The sequence below is a fragment of the Podospora pseudocomata genome (assembly GCF_035222375.1).
Source record: "Podospora pseudocomata strain CBS 415.72m chromosome 2 map unlocalized CBS415.72m_2, whole genome shotgun sequence".
In the NCBI taxonomy this organism is placed as follows: Eukaryota; Fungi; Ascomycota; class Sordariomycetes; order Sordariales; family Podosporaceae; genus Podospora; species Podospora pseudocomata.
This window is the reverse complement of record NW_026946365.1, coordinates 1555648-1574578: the sequence shown is the minus strand read 5'-3', so window position 1 is coordinate 1574578 and position 18931 is coordinate 1555648. Positions and strand designations below refer to the sequence as shown.

The following is an 18931-nucleotide window of genomic DNA, read 5'->3' as shown; positions in this document are numbered from 1 at the left end:
TCATTTGCATGGGATCTTTTACAATTTTTTTGTGATTTATGTCAAGCGTTGGTGCTGCTCAGCATTATCAACCAGGTCTTGCTCATTCACTGCCTCTTTCTCCTCCCCCTCTTCCTCCTCCTTTTCCTCCTCCTTTTCCTCCTCTTCTCCCCTCAACTCTTTTTTGTAGACTGAACGAACAAATGTGCTTAGGGGGTAGAGGGGCCCGGTAAAGTCCATGTCGTACCAGTAATTGACTGCTACACAAACCCCTTCGTTGTCGACGCTCTGGGCTACCTTGTGGTACCATAACGCGGGAAGATATAACATGTCCCCTGGATTTAAACTGGCTCGCACAGGGCAGGCGAGGCAGGAGTATTCTGTTTCGTTTTGAAAAGGGTGGTCGGGATCCCAGGTTGGGAAGGGGACTTTTTGCTCCGAGACTTTGAGCTCTAGGTATGAGGGTGAAGATGTAGACCCATCTGCTTCTGGTGATGATGCCAGCTCCTCCTTATTGGCTGCTTCGGTTGGGGAAGTGGTCTTGCGTGAGTAGACTGCCGAGGGAAGCAACCGCTCATTCACGCAGGGGTGGCAGATGGGCGGGAGGAGGACGAAATGTTTCCGGCCGCGGATCTGGACGTAGATGTTTTCGTAGTTGTCTTTGTGGAGGGCGGTGGTGGAGTGCTGGTTTCCTATCCAGAGGTTGATCGCGTCGGCGTCCCGGTCGAGGGCTATCCGGGCGAAGGGGATGGAGGGGAGGCAGTGGGAGAATAGGCGGAGGTATTCATGCCGGAGGTTGTCGTTTTGGGTCTGGGCGTATCTCACTTCGCCGATGGGCTCACCGCCGGCTGGGAGGGAGGACTGGGTGGTGAGGTAATCGAGGAAGACGGGGAAGGGCTGGTCTTCTTCGTGGGGTTGGGCGAAGACGAGGGGGGAGGATGGGGTAGGGTGTGGTGTTGGGGCGTCTGCGTTGCTTGAGGGAGGTTAGTATGAGATTTATGCGAAGCAACAAGGTGAGCATACCCGTGAGGCGTCACGGCTACATTCACCGTCTCGTGTTTGAGAAAGTCTTTCAAAAAGTCGACATTCCACTCTTTGGTGGCTTTCCAGTCCTTGGCGGCGCCTCGTACGACGAAGGGGGTGTTTGTGGCGACATATCTCATAAACTCGAGGGGACTTGGCTCCTCGGTGAGCTCTTCGATGACGGAGCTGTTGAGCTCATTGTAGTTTTCGATGAGTTCTGCTATGGGGTCTGGGTTGTGAGATATATCCTCGATAAGGCCACCATCCATCTTGTAAGTGGCAGTTAGGGATGTTTAAGCTAACGAGGGTAATTATGAGTGGTGAGTGAATATGTGACATGACGCCAGTGAGGCCCAATTGGATCTCACATGCATAAAGTTACCTTGAAAAATGGTTGGTTTGCGGGCAGCACAGTGCGGCGGTGGGGTTGCAAGCGAGGGAGGGGAGGGGACACAAAGTTACAGACACAGACAGACACACGAGCACCTTGATGTCTTTTTACCTTTTTAAATTTATTATTTTTTTTTAATTTTTTTTTTTAATTTTTTTTTATTTTTTTCAATTTTTTTTTTTCGGTTTTTTTTTTTTTTTTCAAATTGTTTTTCAGTTTTTTCTTTCTGTTTTTATTTTCCTTTTTTTATTCTTGGAATTATTCTACTTGATACAATTGCCCTTGCATCAATAATTACCTGTCACGCCTCTCAACGAAAAACGTCTTCAAGAACCTGCCGGCGGCGGCGATGGGGACACAAAAGAGGTAAAACCCACAGGCCAATCGTTAGCGGGATAATGGTCAACTCCAACCTCCCAAAAGCGTCTTCAGCTTTCGCTTTTTTGGGACCGAATCGACGATTTCGACCCACAGAAGCTGTCGGTCGACGGTGAAAATCAAGGACGGGTATCGGGCGCTGTGGGGACCCTTCGGCCCTTTCCCGATGTGGCATCGGCATTACGTCTTCCAAGCCTTTTTTCTCAGAAGACAGACATCTCTCACCCCCTCCCTCTATTGAAAGCTTGGTATCTTTTTGAAGGCAATAATTATTAGGGGTCCTATCTAAGGGCTATCTAAGGATAGGGTATCACGTTCCCTGAAAGGTACTTAGTGTAGCTTCCCGTCCAGTGCCGAACACAGTGTGTACTTGATGGGGATATCTTTATTAATTGGAGCGAGGGAGGACGCCAAGCAGCTGAGAGACCGGTGTGCCTCAAAATCGAATTCTTGGAATTCCCCATTGCACGGGGTCGGGAGCCCATCACCGCAGAACAGAACATCCACTCACTCATCCCAGCAACGAGCCGCCCCCACACCTCAGCAGAAGCAACACGCACAGCAGAGCACAGCAGACACCTCATTCCATCCCGAGTCCATTCATTTCATTCAACAACTGCCCTCAAGTGCCCCGATCTCAACAACTCGCCGCGCTCGAGGCAAAGATTGCCTGCCGGAGCTGCATCCGCTGAGGAGCACGGATCACCTACTTAAAAGAAACACCACGACACCACCAGCTCCAGCTCCAGCTCCAGCTCCAGCTCCAGTTCGTCACAGAAGCTTGCAGATCTACGGCTCCCCCTCTCACTAGCAAACCCTCATCATTAACCTCTCGGCCCGGTCAGAAAGCTACCTGTCCGTTGTCCCGCAGCGTTCAATCCACCGTTGTGCATTGCTATTGCGTACTGTAACCGATCAAGAGCCCTCGGCCCGCTCATTCGTGCCTGGTAGTGAGTGGAAGGGGACGGGGCCAACAACACAACACAGCTCACCTCACCCTCGACACGTCACTTCCTGTTCCCAGAGTTTCAGTCAATAATGACCGGTCGCCCATAGCCTTCAACTCCCCTACTCTCACGGGCCGGCTCACTTCAACTCCCCGCACTCCCAAGGATCCAGGGTCTCCTGCTGGCAGGGACTGGGAGGACCGCAGACGGGTTCCATCTTCATCACTGGCCGCCACCCCCCACCCCCTAACGATCTGCGACTATGCTGTGGTATTTTCTCTACCCCCTCCGAGGGTATGTGCTAGTTTCTTTACATGTTATTGCTGAGACGTTCGGGCAGTATGTTGACAAGCCGTAGGACGACGGATGCCCCTAAGCTCGCACCAGAACATCCACTGCGGGTTGCCTTCCAACTTTATGCAAAATGGGCTGCAAGCCATGTCAAAATTGTCCTGCCGTCTTCGACGGCCTTGATTTTCATGTTTTTGTATATTTTCCCCTTCCTCTACACCACCGATGTCACCAACATCACCAGCGGCGTGTCCAACCTCCCACACCATGTGTGGACGGACGCTCAGCCTCTTGAGTTGGACGTTGAGCCTGATGTGATAATGCGCTCAATTTGGGTTCACGGGAGCTATATGAAGGCTCTCGAGAAAGATGTCTTACTGGGCGCACTCGAACTTCAGGATGAGCTTTTGGGACCGACCACCAACTTCAACCCCCGCCAACCAGCAAACAGGCCCGAGATATCCGAGCCCGAAGTCGCCGATGGTGACCTGACTCCCCGCCAGCGAGATGCCTATCATATCATCAACGGCCTCACCAACCAGTCGTGGTTCTTTCACTCGCCACTCCAGTATTGGGCCGGCTCAGCAGGTAATATCCAAAACGACCAGGACATTCTCGAGACGGTCAATGCCAGGAAAACTCAGTCGACGTCTGTCAATGTCACCCTGCGACACTCGATTGTGTTCAGCGGCAAGCGGTTCGAAGAGCGCCGTCTCGTCGCTGCCGACGCCCTGGTCATCACTCTGATTCACCTCCGGGACTCGCCGGTTGGCCGACGATGGGTGAGAAAAGCTGAGGAGCTGGCAAATGAGCGCAGCGATACGTGGAAAATTATCCCTTCGGACGGCAGGAGCCTTTCGGATCAGCTGTACGAGTTTCAGTTTCGACCCTTGTCGTGGCCTGATGTGGGACTTTTGACGGTGGCCTATTCCATCTCGCTGTTCTACCTGTTGCTTCATCTCAGGAAGCTTCGCGCCCTCAAATCCAAGCTAGGGCTCATGGTCTCGATACTCGTTCAGATCACCGCGTCCATCGTGTCGAGCTTCACGGTTTGCGCCATATTCAAGATTGATCTTTCTCGGGTGCCTTCGTACGCCTACCCGCTGGTGGTTCTTGCCATCAGTCTGGAGAACTCGTTGCGGCTGATCAACGCTGTCATTATGACGTCCTCCACCATCAGCAACAGTGACAGGATAGGGGAGGCCTTCGGAGAGACAGCACACATCGCCATCGCCAACCGAGTGCAAAACCTGCTGATATTGTTGGGTTTATCACGGTATTCGAACCCGGGTGTCGCCGCCTTTTGCACCTTTGTTGCGATTGCGACCGTGTTTGACTTCATCTACCTGTCAACATTTTTGCTCTCTGTCCTCAGCGTCGATGTCAGGCAAAGGGAACTGCTCGAATTGGAGAAGGCCTTCTTGTCGCGCACCAAGTCTTCCGAAAAAGACAAAAACAAGTCAGCCTGGACGGAACTGGTCAGCCAACTCCGTGTTGGCGAAACTGCAGTGTCGACGAGGATTGCCGGAACCATTGTCGTCATCTGCTTTGTGCTCACGGCACAGTCTCACTATGCGACAGAAGGCAACCGGCAGTGGCTGAGCCAACTCTTCAGCTTGCCATGGAACAGGACCGTTAGAAACGCTCCGAAGCCGTCGTTGCTGATTGATATTCACCAGGCCAGAAGCCCGACCTCATGGCTCCGCCTTCAAGACCACGAGACGGCTCGGGAAGTCATCAACGTCGTCAAGCCATGGGCTCACAGCTACGTGGCTCGCGTGTACGATCCCATCATTTTCGTCTTGAAGGGCTCCGACCGCGTCCCTCGCACCCGAGAGCCCATGTTTCTACCTGCCGTGTACGACTTTTTGCATCACGAAGTGCCCAATTTCGTCGTGTTATTAATGCTAGTGTTTGCGGCTATACTGTTGGGTACAAAGTATCTTCTCCGGGACGAGTATGAAGATTTGGGGTCGGAGCATCCGGACGATGAGCCGTTGATTTCTGTCAAGTCTTTGACCAAGGGCCACAAGCTGGATGTTGTCATGATGGCTGCGTCACCGGGTGGTTCGTTGGTGTCGGTTGGTCTTGATCGCGCTATTCAGGTTTGGGACGTGCCAATAGGGTCCGGGCACAGGGTCGCCTCGGATCACGAATGCCCTTTGGAGAATCCTTTCCCGGTGCTGAGCATGGCTATCGACTATGGGTCCAAATGGTTGGCTTTGGTGTCGTGGCAAAGGGTGTTTTTGTGGAATCTGGAGGAACAGCAGTGGGCCGGGACGAGAGACATTGACTTGGGCGGACATAAGTCAGAAGCGTTGTTTTTCTGCCACAAAGGGGCGGGTACAACGCCGACGTTGGTGCTGGTGAGGAGGAACGGAATGGGACTGGAGATGGAACTGGAAGTCGACGAGTCGAGAGATTTCACCATCTGCAAAACACCACTCGTCTGGGCGGTACAATTTCCAGATAAATGTGAGTTTTACCAACACCTCTCTCGTGAACCCTTTTTTTTTTTGGCTTTTTTTTTTTTTTTTTTTGCTGACCAACACAGCTCACTCATTCAATAATAACCACCACCCACCAATAGCCATCCTCACAGCCTCCCGCAAGAGCTGCGTTCACCTGGTTAGGCAGCAGGGGAACGAATGGGTCTCGACCGAAGTCAACTTTGGCGAGCGAGAAGCCAGGGACGTCCACTGCGTCCTTCCCATCCCGGCCTTGTCTGCGTATTTGATCGGGCGGTCTCGATCAGTCGACCTCGTGGATCTCGAGTCGTCCACCATCCTTCGCACCTTTTCGACCGAGGTCATGCAACCGCGGACGTTGAAGCACATACCGCAGATGAGGGCTCATCAGCCAAATCTCACGTCACTTACTTTATCATACGTCAGCACAAAAACGGGGGATCTAGTCATCCAAACTTATCTCCCGGAAAAGGAAGACGATAATCTTGTATCATACTGCCCTTCAGATCCGAGAAGCAGCGGCCACAGACGGCTGGGGGAGCTCACGGAGAGGAAGAGAAGGATTCCCAACCCGGGCGTGTGGGAGGCTCTTCCGGGTGGGAATATTCTTGGGGTTAGAAGGAAACAAAGCCCGCCGACGACAAACCGACCACGGTCGCTCTCCAACAATAACACGGGTGGGATGATGATGCGGAAGAGACGAGGGGTGGTGGGAAGTCAGCAGCAGCAGCAGCAGCAGCAAGCTGCCAATGGCGGCCACCATCATAATCCGCCAGAAACGACGAGGTGGGAGGCGTGGGTGATGAATCATCCGGAAAGTACATGCGGATTTGAGACGAGGCTGTTGGATGAGGAAGACGGGCTGCTGAAGGATCAGCAGCAGCTCATGATTTCGGAGGTTGGGCCGATGGTCAAGTTTGGCAACATGAGCGTTGCTGTTGCGCTGGGGAATGTGGTCAAGGTTGTCAGCGTGGGGCATGAGCATTTTGATGTGGGGTTGGGGGACGGGTTTGGGGGGGGGTTGGGGGGTGGGATGATGATGATGATGGAGTCGAAGATGGGTTTGGCGAGTAGGAGGAGGAAGGTGGGGGGTGGGAGGGGGGTTGGGTCGATGGGGAATGGGGGGGTGAGGGTGGTAGGGTAGGGTAGGGTTTGTTTTTTTTTGGTTTTTTTTTATTCGAGGGGGGGGGGTTGGAGGGTTTGGTTTGGGTGGTTACCTCTGTATAGGCGTTGGTTTTTTTTTATGTGTTGTTTTTGGGTGTGTTTTGGGGGAGGAAAGAAGGAGATGTAATTTTATTTTTTATATATACCCCCTTGGATTTGTGAGAGGATGGATGTATATGTGTATGTGTATATGTGTGTGTGTGTGTGTGTGTGTGTGTGTGTGTATGTGTCTGTGTGTGTGTGCCATAAGGACTGGTCTGGGGTGGGATGAGGGGATGACAGGAGGAGGTGAGGGAGAGAGGGGTAGAGATGGGAGGGTAAAGGAGGTTTGTCGTTTGGTAGATAGACTAAGCGATTTCTTTTCTTTTTCTTTGTGATGTGGTCGGTTATGTCGTGCAGAAGAACATCGGGGACATCACACCACACTGCGATGTCTAAGTTCTGACGTGATATTTTGTGGGTTAGGGTTTGAGCTGCTGGGAATGGTGATTACTGTAGCACCTGCTCGTGTTGGAGAAGAAATGCGAGGTCAGTACAATCTGCGTAGTAAGCACGACGTGTTATGGCCGAGTTTCGGGAAGGGGTGGTATCCGGGCTGTCGGGTAAGGTGAGTGGCGTGTGGGATTAGTGATTGTGGGGGGAGGGATGAGTCGTCAATTGTTTTTGTTGATGCTGAGCGTGTGAGGTTTCTGCGGGAGGTATATTCGTGTTGGGTCTCCACGGGAATCAGACGTGATGACAAAGGGATATGATGTCAATGAAGAAGAAGAGAAAACCACAGGAAAACCCCGGGCACGCAAGATACGCTCAACAATGGCCCTGCCCACTGTAAACATACCAACCAAAAAAAAAAAAAAAAAAAAAAAAAAAGAACCTTAGGCAAAGGGATATATGAAAAAATATTTGTTGTGTAAACTTTATAATGGTGATCATCATACTCCCCCCCTTCAACCACCAGGGTTGGAGAGGAGTCCCAGTGTCTTATCATACAGCAAATTTCCCGTTCTGTCATAACCCATCTCATGAAGAAACTCGCATCATAACACCCCAATCATAAAGTTCGTATATGTTCCCGGTGTCGGTAAAAGAAAAAAAAAAGAAAAAAAAAGTCTAGGCAATACCCTGTCGCTAATGCCCACCGCCCATAATAAAAGAATATCTGCCGGTCGTTGTCATCGTTGTCGTCTAATTCGTACCCGTCATAGTTATATATCTTTGTCTTGTCCTCATACCATGCTCATGCCGTCTCGTACTGGCGTTGCTTTTGTGTTGTTCATAAGGTAGTTTCAAATTATCATTCATGCGGTGCAGTGACCCCTAGTTTCCTTTTTGTGGTAGTGATTTACCGCCGCCTTGACGAGTGAGCCGACGACGACGGTGCTGGGTAATAAGCCTTGCAGTCGTCACAGTACTCCTCCATGCGGATCGTCTGCCATATCGACCTCTCCCCGCAGCGGGTCTGGATCATGCTGGCCGGGTCGCAAAAGGTGGCAAACGAGAAGGTGATGTGCTTGCAGAGGAAGGCGTGGGCGTAGTATTTACACATCTTGTGTCTCTGTATGTGGTATGATGCAGATATGATGTATGGTAGTTGTGGCCGTGGGATGTCCGCGGGATGAGGGTTGAGGCAAAGTCAAGTTAAGGTTGGCCCGAGGTGGAGAGAGATGGAGAGAGAGAGAGAGAGAATATACTGTGCGTACTCCGTGTCTGGTGATGAGAGAGGTGAAGTCTTTGGATGGGATAGGAAGGAACAGGGGACACATAAACTTAAAGTAAGAGAGAGAAAGAAAGAAAGAACGCCTTGTTTCTATTTTAAACAACTATCACAAAATGGAATGTAGGGTATGCAGGAATAAAAGTGAGATGATATAAATGAGACCTGACCTTTTGGCAACTTTCCAACTCACCTTCTTCGTATAACATCCCACATCGAGTCCAAAGCCCAGGCAACCACAAACCGGAATATCGGGACTGGCAGTGTTGCGGTGGGATGGGACAGACAAAATGGGGATAAACCAGCTGAAGAGCCAGTGGCGAGATGGTTCCCGCCTCATATGCGCAGCAAGACAAGTCGTGCAGATCGCCTCAAAGGACAGGCCCCATCCAGCTTTTGTTCCTGGCTTCGGAGAGGGCTGACTACTACTACCACGTTTTGCTTGCTTGCAGCTTCGGCTCTCAGCTCGGCGGTGGGAAAAATGTGGTGTGTGTTCTGCAGATGGCAGATCGTGTTGCGTATGCCTCTCTTTCTATGCCGCAATCTAACCGGGCCCCGACGCTGACTCGCTGGAACCTTTTCATCCATGCAGCACGAGGTGGTATGCATCCGGGAGGATAGGTGCAGCCTCAGCTGCCTTGCAGGCTGGGCACCTCGAGTCTTTCATAGGACGACGGCAACCCCATTACCTCCCTCCCAACACAGCCAGTCTGAAAGTTCTAACCGGCGCCTCAGAGGCTGAAAGGCATGATGAGGCCATGGAAGCTGCCGGAAAGGGGAACTCGGGGGGAAGGGTTATCTCACCAACGTCGACTCCACACCGCAACATGGCCGGCATAAGCAAGTGGTTATTCCCCGTCTTTGGGCCGTGCCGTACGGTCCAATGGAAACACGGAACCCGACCGAACGGCGAGCGGCCCCCGGTAGCAGTAGATGGCTCTGCCCCCGAGTCGCAGGCTCCTTAGTCTCGGACTCGATCACTTGATCTTGTGCGGCTTCCGAGATAGGAATGCTCCTAGAACCTGAGGTTGCAGCTGTGCAACACTCACTCACACGTCTGACCGCCTCCCGCCTTCGAGACCCCAAAGTATGGGGAATCAGTGATAGATGATTAGTAGCCAAAAAGGAGGCTCTTCTCGTCAACCTGGTTTTGTTACCCGAACGTCGGCCGGGAATATTGGGACTCGAAACACAAGAGACGGCTCTTTCCCACGGCGGGCTTTTATAGGGCTGCAGGGCCCAACCAGTACGACGCAGTGTAACGGAGCAGTGAAGCAATCGAGGTCGATCGGAGCGTTATACGTACTGCTGAGCGTCCCAAAACGGGTGCGGCTCGTGTTGGGTGTGGTTGGGGGCCGAACGACGGTCGATAAACCGAGGGTGTCCCTGATGGACGACCGGTTATCAGCTACTGTTGGAGCTGGAGCTGATTAAAGATGCTGTTTTGGATACCAATTCCAGTCGGGCCGTGGTCCATGGAGGTTGAGCGAGGGGCCTGATCCATCTTCACCGCCAGTTTCTTCTGATGAGGCAAACGAAAGTGGTGCGGAGACGGGCGATTTCGAGGCCAGCGGGAGCCAGCGCTGAGCTGTCAGGAGTACCATGCTGTTGTGTAAAGATGGCGATGCTGGCCATTGAGTGGTAGGTGGTGAGCAGTGAGGGGTGGCCGCAGATGCCCAGGCCAGGTCTTGGCTCTTCTTTTTTCGATGCTGGTTGCTGGACCGCGTTGATTTTGTGTGTTATTGTTGTTGTTGTCGTCAGAGAAAATGGAGGTGGCTGGGAGTCCAATTGATTGATTTGATATCTGTCTTGTGCTCAATTGAGCAGAGACGAGTATGCCATCGATGCTGCCATGATTGCGGGGAAGGGATCCTGTGATTACATCACCAGTCCAATTCGAGATGTTGAATCCTGGTTGTAGTGTAAAACGAAGACGAGCACGAGGTGTATGTGCAACCGAAGACCAATCGTGTGAGGCCCATGTTACTTGAGAATAAAAATATTCGACGAGAACGTGGTTCCCGAGACACAATGAAAATCGGGACGTCGCTCTGTCTCACTCAGCCGCTTTTGGGTGGTGGGAATTATGAAACAATGCAGATATGTTAGTGAATGGCAGGAGATATGCAGGTGATACTAACAGAAACTACCCCAAGGGACACCAACCCTCATAACCCCTTGCCCCAGCCCTGCCGCCCTGCCCCCGCCTTCGATCTTGCTGTTTGATATGTTCGGTACCAGTCAAATCACCGCCGTCTTTTTTTCGACTTCGGATCTCGTCCGTGTGTCGTCCGTTCTTTTTGCCATTGAAGGCTCCTGATACACGACCGGCGCTTGATTGCCGGCGCCTGCGGCTCTCCGACCGTATTCCTCCCCCCCACAGAACCGCGTCTAAGGACCCAGGGCCCAGCAGCAGCGCGTCTTTTGGTCATCGTATCAGCGTATCATCAGAGAGGAGGCGGTGGACAACTCACCTTGCAGAAACATCCTGCATCTCGAACCACGCCTTGTCCGTCACTCATTTGGGCCTGCTGCTCTCTCTGCCTTCTCTCCCTTTCCCTCCTTTTCCTCTCTCTCGTTCATCAGTCGCTCATTTGAAGGGCCCCCCTTCGTCCCAAGTCGCTCTTTTTTCTTCCCTGCCCTGACGTTGCAGCTGTCGGTGCGTCTGCATCTGCGTCATCCCATCGAAGCAAGCCGCCATCGCATCGCATCGCGTCCAAGGCAGGTCCACTCGTTCATGCAGGAGACTGGACCCTCGTTGTTCCTTGCTGCTGCTGCTGCTGCTCCTACCTTCCTCTCTTTTGCTCCAGCGCTTCGAGAACAAGAGGAGACAAGAGACAAAACACAAGGCACAAGAAACAAGACAAGATCCCAACCCCCGGTTATGCATCTTGCGCTTTTGCCCTCGTCCACTCTTGGCTAGATTGCCGCCGCCCACACTCACATTCGAAATCCTGCTTACGCGGGGCTCAAAACCCCCCTTGTTTACTTTCCCCGACCTCACCCTGCATGAGCCCGCAGCCGACCTGGTATTTTCACCTTTCACCCCGTCTGCGACCTCAAATCCCATCGTGAACTTCAGCTTCTTGACCTCACTTCGACTTCCGCCGCGCCCGGCCCTTGACTCCACCGCGGCTCCCGTTCTCGACTTGGCTCCCGGAGCTGGCCATCTGAAGCGACGCTACCACTTGTCACGGCTCCAGGGGTTTCAAAGACACTCCACATCTGGCACCTCGACCTCCCCAGCCCCAAGTGTGCTTTCGCCTTGATTTTACGGGGCCGTCATCGCCAGTTCTGGGTCGCCGGTTTGACCGCTCTGCCCCTGGTCCACCGATACGGGGATCCCCTCAACGTCCAACGGCGTCTGCGTTTGTGCTGCTGCCGCTCGTTGCTGCTGGAACTGCTGCGGTCTCTCCCGCTCCTGCTGCCGCAGCTGCAGAACCTGGGGAGGATTTGACATCTGCCATTGCGGGTAAACGACACATGCCATCGAGACCCGGACGTCGTCGCCATGCCCAGTCTCGCAAACCGCACACTCACCACCACCGCCTCTGACTCCCAGCCTCGACTCTTCCTCCTGTCCTCTCGCTCCTAACGACGGATTGTCTTGCCTGTTTCACGAGGCTGCCGATTCGCTGTTCAACTTGTACAAATTGCGCTTTGGGAGGCTGCCCGCTTTCGCTGTATCATATTGGTCAGTACTCCTCCAATCGTCATGCTCAACATCCGACACCAGATTCTCATGCAACTTTACAGTCCTTTCTGTAATTAAAACGGAGCCATTCCTCGGACTGCGGCTCGTGACGCTTGATTGTGGCTCCACGGCGAGGCCGGATCAAGAGCCTCTTTGACTATACTAAACACAGACCAGGTAGCCCCTCCCGTTTCGGATGCTTTTCGACTTTTGATGCAGAATACGATCAGCCCCAAGCAACCACCAGTCACCCGCACTCTCGGTTTTCTTATAGGACCGGCCCTGCATTACTTGTTCTTTACACCTCGGTTGCACCAACCCATTGCATAGCTTCACCGTAGCTGGGCCCTTCCTCTGCTTTGCGTTCTCCTAACAGGGCAAGAGGTCACAGACCCATTCTCCTCCGTCTGGCTTCATGGCGTCCTCCGAAGTTGATCAAAAGTTTCTCGGCAAGGCCGCCAAGGCCGTCGAGCACGAAAACCCCCTGCTTGCTTCCGTCCTGTACAAGATCCTGGGACTCTCCATCAACCTTTCACATCAGCTTGTCAAGGCCAAGAAACAACGACGACCGGATGGAACCCCCACATCAGCCCAACTGGATCTGTCATTTCACATAATATGGCTCTCTCGAGAAGGATTGGTGTTGCTGGAGCAGTATGTGGTGCCCATGGTGGGAGCCTATACCGAACTCAAGGTGCTCGCATACAAGCTGCGTGCTTCCTTCTACCACATTTTCGTCCTATTCCACAACACGCCCCCGGTATCTTCGATGGGCGTCAACACACCGGACCCCCAGAATACACCACAATCACGACTGGACAAGGGCAAGGGAGTCGCGACGGATGACGGCGGTGCTCCATCAAGCGCAAAACCAAGCCGAAATTTTGAAGGAGGACCGGTTGGGCCACCACCAGGCTTTGGTCCTGAGTCACCATCAGCGTTCCTTCTCAAGCCCGGCGATTATTTACCAATAGCCCATCAGTACTTCAAGGAGGCTGCCGAACTTGCCGACAAGATCTTGTGGGGCTCACATTCATTACGCCTGTCCGTCAAGACAGAGTATGCTGCCTTTTTATACGAATGTGTCCACGATTTCGAAGGAAGTCGAAAATTGGCCAAGGAGACAGTCGCCCAGGTCTATGACGCCACGGAAGGAATCGACAACGACATGTTCAACGATGCCTGTGAACTAGTGACCGTTTTGGGGAAGATGATGAAACGAGGGCTTAATTCGAACAACAAGAACCCAGCATCAAGCACGGGCTCGCAGCCGCCAGCGAGGACAGAGCAGGGCGAGCCAAGTGCGCCACCAGGGATGATATAACGGAGACTTCGAAAGACGATCACGGTTTTCTACTTGTTCGACTACTACACCCCCAGTTCGAAAATAATACAACCCTTATATACTCGGTGATTTTCCGCGCAAATTTCCGGCATCAAACTGGGACATGCTTCTCGTTTCTCACAATCATCTTTGTATGCATATACTGTACATACGTTTTCCGGGAAGGGTGGGGGGTTAAGAGGGAAGGAAGGGTGGACGGGTCAAAAAGGAGTTTTGCAGTGGAATCTTTTTTCTGCTTTTAATGTTTATTGTATTTTTTTCTGGCATTATTTTTATACTCCTCTTGTCTTTCTACTGTTGGTCGATGATACCCGATACGTCGAACTCAGGCGACGGTTGTCTTTTGGTGTTGATACTATTCTGTCTGTCGGATGGTGGTGTGTGTGTGTGTGTGTTTGTGTGTGTGTTTGGAGTTTTGTTGTCTTGTCGGTTGTAATTTGGGATTTTTGGTATTTATGGGGGAAATTTGTGTGTTGGTGTTGAAGGAGGGGATGGGAGGAGGGAAGGGGGAGGGTGTATTTATGGTAGATTTGACATATTGATGTTGATTCGAGTGGATTTGTTTGTGTTTTTGGATGTGTTGATTTTGTGATCGAGATTTGTCATGGGAGGCTTTGGAATTACTCCCCAGTAACCACTACACCTCATGAAACATCCACCAAAGGCCTAAACGACCCTGCTGAACTTGAATTCGACACACCACACCCGCTGACAACTCGGTATAGTCACCCTATCCTCTTCCACCCACCTGAAGCCAAGCATCAGTGGCGTCCACCACAAACATCAAGCCACTAACAGCAACAACACCCACATGAAGAATGGTGTCAAGGGACAAGGATGTTTGCTCCATGTATCAACCCATGTGCCAGTCCTCCCTGTTTCTGAAATGATCACTGGTTGTTGTTGTTGGTGGTTCTTCTGATTGTTGTTGGCGGTTCTTTGCTTTTGAAGTTCACTGGACCAAGGGATTACCCAACAGCCAGTCCACGACATCTTCATCAACAAAACCTCTATCAGTCCAGAAAGAAACACAAGTTCAGTTGGGCATGGCTAACAGCCGTCGTAGAAAGACTTTTAGGGGTGTACTCGAACCAACAACGACCAAGACCTTGACGAACATGCGAAGATGACGGGATCCGGAAAGTTCGGTGGTTCTGAAGACCAATGATGTAGATTACAGAGAGGCTACCGAATGGGCCTCTTATAGCCACAAATGTAAGAAGAATATCGGATGTTGGAAGAGTGAGCCACTGAGGCTACACCGTCTGAAGACAATAACCACCTCACCTTCACCTCCTGAAACAAAGCAAACGAGTGAAATTGGTAATCGGACCATTTGGTGTAATAGCATGACATAGCAATCCAGTCAGATGGCTTGGAATGACTTAGCATCTGAACATCGGCGACAGAATGACCTTGAACCACCAGAAATACCGCAAGTCACGAGGGTAGCACGAGAGACAAGGGATCAACAAGTGGAGTCTTGTAGGGTTGTTAAGTTGGAAGGGAAACTCTGTCAACTTCAAGCTTGCCTATAACCTTGTGATGAAAGTAAGCCTGAATAGATCTAATCTCTATGAGGGAGGACCGACTGGCCAGAAAGATGTCTTTGTCTCATGGGAAGGTGTAGAACTCATAATTAAAGAAGATAACACTCGGTGCTTTCACAACCACGACATAACCTTGATGTACATTAACGCATAACTATAACCTTATGAGCCCTTAAAATTTAGAGATAAGAGAAAGCGGCTGACAAAATTAAGCATTTGGGAGCCAGGTCATTAGAGCTGACATCGCCGTCGTCACACAACACAAAGCAATAAGTACTGATAGGTCTATAATCATAAGACGCTGTGCACTCAATGCTCTTATCCCTATACTCTTTATTGCCTTCTCATCTGTCCAGCAGCCTGCACAAATCACCATCACCCTGCCGACAACTCACCGAAATCACCCCTGAAATTCCGCTCAGCAGAAAAAGGGGTGATGTAAACAAAACCGGCCGGCCAGTCAAAACAAGTCCTACCAAAAAAAGGTGCATCCCAATCCCGCCAGACAAAAGAAATCTATCGCCCCCCGCCGAAAGAAAACACCCTCTCCAGCCCAACTAAATCCTCCAACTTAGCCGTAAAAGCTCAGAAAAATCGGATGAGAAAGAGACCGAGGAAGCTTGAGAATGTCATCTGATAGCGCCTCTCTTATGTCTGCAAACAAGCCTCACGGCAAGGCTTCAGATGAGCACTAGTGGCAAACATGGTATCAGGATTCGAATTTTTCACCTCGCCATGTGGACAAGAACACGCCGGGGTCATCAAATCAATAAAAGGGACACGCTGTAGTATTTTCTTCGAATATATCTCTGCTGGCAAGCTTTGACCTGTCCAAGCGGCCAAAAAGCAAACAGACCCGAAGGATCACGATCAGTTATTCTACACTACTGTTTACTACCCTTCATTCAACCTCCGTTTGGAAAGTACCTTGAACAGCTTTCTATTGTACAGCTCGCACTGCCCAGCAACAACTCCCCAACATCACCCCCTGAGTAGAGAGAGGGAGCCACAAAAAAAAAGGGGCTATGGGAATGTAAAACAAACCAACAAAAGTACAACCAGGCAGCATATACTAGATATTAAAAGACTCTAAACAATAAAGATCACAGACACAAGCAAACTAACAATGGAAATAAAACCCACCACTGGCTCTGTCCCCCTTGGCCGCCCTGTCCGCCAAAGCTATTCGGCGGACGCCAGCGTCGACTAACGGGATCCAAGACCCAGTCACTTTGAGGGGGCGGAAGCACTTGATTTTGCTGCTGCTGCTGTGGCTGTTGCGGTTGTTGCTGCCCAGGATAACCTTGTCCAGCGACATACGCTTGAGCTCCCGACTGCGCAGCGGGATTCTGCTGCTGATAGTAGTAAACCTCCGCCCGCACCCAAGCCTGCTGGCTCGACTGGGCTTGTGAATATCCTGGGGCGTAGTATTGTTGACCGGGCTGTGGGGCATAGCACTGGTGCGCGCGTTGAAGCTGCTGTCCCTGCTGTTGCTGGGGTGCATACGCCTGCGTCTGCGACTCTTGGTATGCCTGCTGCTGCTGAGCAACAGCATTGTAGCCAGCTGGGTTCTGGGCTTGTGCAGGCGCAGGATAATGCACAGCCTGCGGAGAATGTTGAAGCGGTGGCTGGCCGCGACATCCCTCGTCGTGGCATCTTTGTATGCTCGAATCCCAAAGGAAGTTGCAAGTAGGGCAGTACCATCCTCCTTTAGCTCCGGACATCGTGATCTGCGATAAGACTCTGGAGTCGATGAGAACTGGTGAAGGCTGTGGAGGATGGGCTGCTTGAGTGTTGCTCGCTTGCAGATGCTGGTGCCATGGAAAGAAGATGAAGACGGTGATGGTGATGGAGAGCAAGTGGAGGAGTTGATGATGGCCATGACAAGGCAGTTTATACTGGTACATTGAGGTATGACGAAGAAACTCTCTGGCTGCAGCAGAGAACTCTTGATACTTTTGTGACGTGGAAGCAAACAGGAAAAAGGGCAAGAATATGAAGCATGAAACTGAATACGCAAGGAAACTACAGCCGCGAGATCCAGACTTTGACATCAGTCTCCATGTGACAGAACCAATTGCTGCCAGTATGTTCTTCAGTGTAGATAGTTAAGGACTGCCAGTGATTTCCCCAGCTTAGCATGAACTCTTGCCAGCTTCCCATCAGCAACAACACCCATCCAACCACCTTACCTATCTCGCAACTCTTCAAGTTGGCCCGTTTTTCGCCACTCTATCAAGAACCTTCATACTTTCCGCAGCTCTGCGAAGATGCGCAGTTGTCACTTAGAAATTCACCCCTGTGAATGTCCCTACGTCAGACCCAATGCTTGTCCTTCGGCAACGCCCAGCCAGCAGAAGATGCCACTCAGATTATATGCGGCAATTTTTGCCGTTATCAGGGAAGACCGTGGATGTGCTGCAGATGCACTGAATGGACCGCGATGACTGGCCAATGCCGCTGATCTCGTTCCAACACTGACTAAATGTCTTAAGAAACCTTGAGATCTCAAGCAAAGATAGAGCCTCCCAGGGCTAGGTCCACTCCGCCTGTCGTCCAAGTGGACGCTGCCTTGATCTTTCCTCCTCAACTCAACTGTACCTTTCTCTAGCACACATTGAATCCCAAATGCACTTTTTGAGGACGACTCAGTTCGAGGATGGACTTTTCACCCATTCTAAACACCAAGCCATCCATCTACCACAACCACTTACGTTCCAGCTTCTTGTAGACCCCCTCAACATGTGCTTCAGACACTCCATCGTCCACCCCTGCCACTGCTTCAGCTCCGCACGCAGCCTCTGCTCAGCCTGTCCATCCCAGGGCCGGTCCTGAACCAAACTCTGCAGCGAGGCAAAGGCGACCGATCCCTGGACCGCCGCCAGCTCTGCACCAACACTCTATTCCTCCCAGCCATGCGTATACCGGGATTGTTACTGCCAGGGCAGGCCATGGTCTTTGTTGCAAATGCGGGACAGAAATCGAAGAGGGCGGTAGATGCACGAATGATACCTGCAGTGGGAGAGGAACCCGAGGTCGCCACAGATGCTGCAAGGATTGCACGCAAGATCCTGAGCTGCGCATGTTTCTCTTTCGTTGCTCTCACCTTTCGGGAGCTGACAGACAATAGCAATGGGAGGTTACCACAACGTCGAATTTCCCTATGAGGAACCGGGGTTCTTCCCCAGAAGCCCTCCGTTCCACTACCCCGACGGCCTCCCTGATGGCATTGCCGATTTTTCGATAACCGATCCTGCACTTGGTCTGGAACAACATGGCCCTGTGTCTGTGCCTCTTGTTCAACCCATCTTGGTGCCCCCGCAGCCTCCCGCCCAAGAGACACCCATGGCTGCGGTTGTGGATGCCACTGCACCTCCCGGCGGCACCAACAGCGGTATCAACGGCGGTAGCGGTGCACCTACCGATCGCAATCGGGGCCCGTCTCCTGCGTGCTCCTACGGCTCGTCTCCAGCCCCGGCTGCGTCTCCAGCTGCTGTCAAGAATGATGGCAATGGCGGATCCAACGACAAGCAAGGATCTGACGGCAATGACGAATCCAACAACACTGGCGGTCAATCAACTGCCTATTGGAGCATCGTTCACTCTCTTCCAAGGCTTACTCGATGGCTTTCTAGACGTCTCGTCTTTATGTTTCAAGGCACTGCCTATGTTTTTTGAGGCCGTTTTCATACACTGGATTGGAGGGCTTGGTACATTTCTGGAAGCGTGGGTATTTCTTTTCAAGGCCTCACCACGGTTGATCAGCGTCATTAAGCAGTTATCTTAAGCCTGTCGAGTATTTCCAAGACCAAATCATTTTCTCAATGGATAGCTCTAAACCTCAAACGTGCCATGGTCCTGCGGCCGGTTGGTTGTACGTGACAGGCGCCCCTATGTGCAGCCTCCCGTGTTGTTGGTGTTTGTGTCAAGGGTGACACAGGGGACCATGGGGGCGCACAGGTGACTCGGGAAGACACAGCATGATGC

The 18931-nt window shown here is 51.8% G+C and overlaps 5 protein-coding genes across 5 annotated transcripts; 3 read left to right on the top strand and 2 right to left on the bottom strand.

Annotated features, from left to right (window-relative positions):
* Positions 1–12: 12 nt before the first annotated feature.
* QC762_203420 (uncharacterized protein) lies at positions 13–1450 on the bottom strand. The gene is made up of 2 exons (XM_062887236.1): positions 1003–1450; positions 13–952 (listed from the first exon to the last, which is right to left on the bottom strand). Exons 1-2 carry the CDS (start codon positions 1269–1271, stop codon positions 37–39), a joined length of 1185 nt encoding a protein of 394 aa, XP_062747033.1. The 5' UTR covers positions 1272–1450; the 3' UTR covers positions 13–36.
* Positions 1451–2173: 723 nt separating this feature from the next.
* Positions 2174–6621, top strand: QC762_203410 (uncharacterized protein; the record flags this gene model as incomplete). Its single annotated transcript, XM_062887235.1, has 3 exons — positions 2174–3012; positions 3077–5484; positions 5564–6621. The coding sequence occupies exons 1-3, from the start codon at positions 2981–2983 to the stop codon at positions 6619–6621; spliced, it is 3498 nt and encodes a 1165-aa protein (XP_062747032.1). The 5' UTR covers positions 2174–2980.
* A 1362-nt stretch (positions 6622–7983) lies between these two features.
* On the bottom strand, positions 7984–8187 carry QC762_203405 (uncharacterized protein; the record flags this gene model as incomplete). Its single annotated transcript, XM_062887234.1, has 1 exon — positions 7984–8187. The coding sequence occupies one exon, from the start codon at positions 8185–8187 to the stop codon at positions 7984–7986; it is 204 nt and encodes a 67-aa protein (XP_062747031.1).
* A 4277-nt stretch (positions 8188–12464) lies between these two features.
* Positions 12465–13373, top strand: QC762_203400 (uncharacterized protein; the record flags this gene model as incomplete). The annotated part of the gene is made up of 1 exon (XM_062887233.1): positions 12465–13373. One exon carries the CDS (start codon positions 12465–12467, stop codon positions 13371–13373), a length of 909 nt encoding a protein of 302 aa, XP_062747030.1.
* Positions 13374–18076: 4703 nt separating this feature from the next.
* Positions 18077–18622, top strand: QC762_203395 (uncharacterized protein; the record flags this gene model as incomplete). Its single annotated transcript, XM_062887232.1, has 1 exon — positions 18077–18622. One exon carries the CDS (start codon positions 18077–18079, stop codon positions 18620–18622), a length of 546 nt encoding a protein of 181 aa, XP_062747029.1.
* Between the last annotated feature and the right edge of the window lie 309 nt (positions 18623–18931).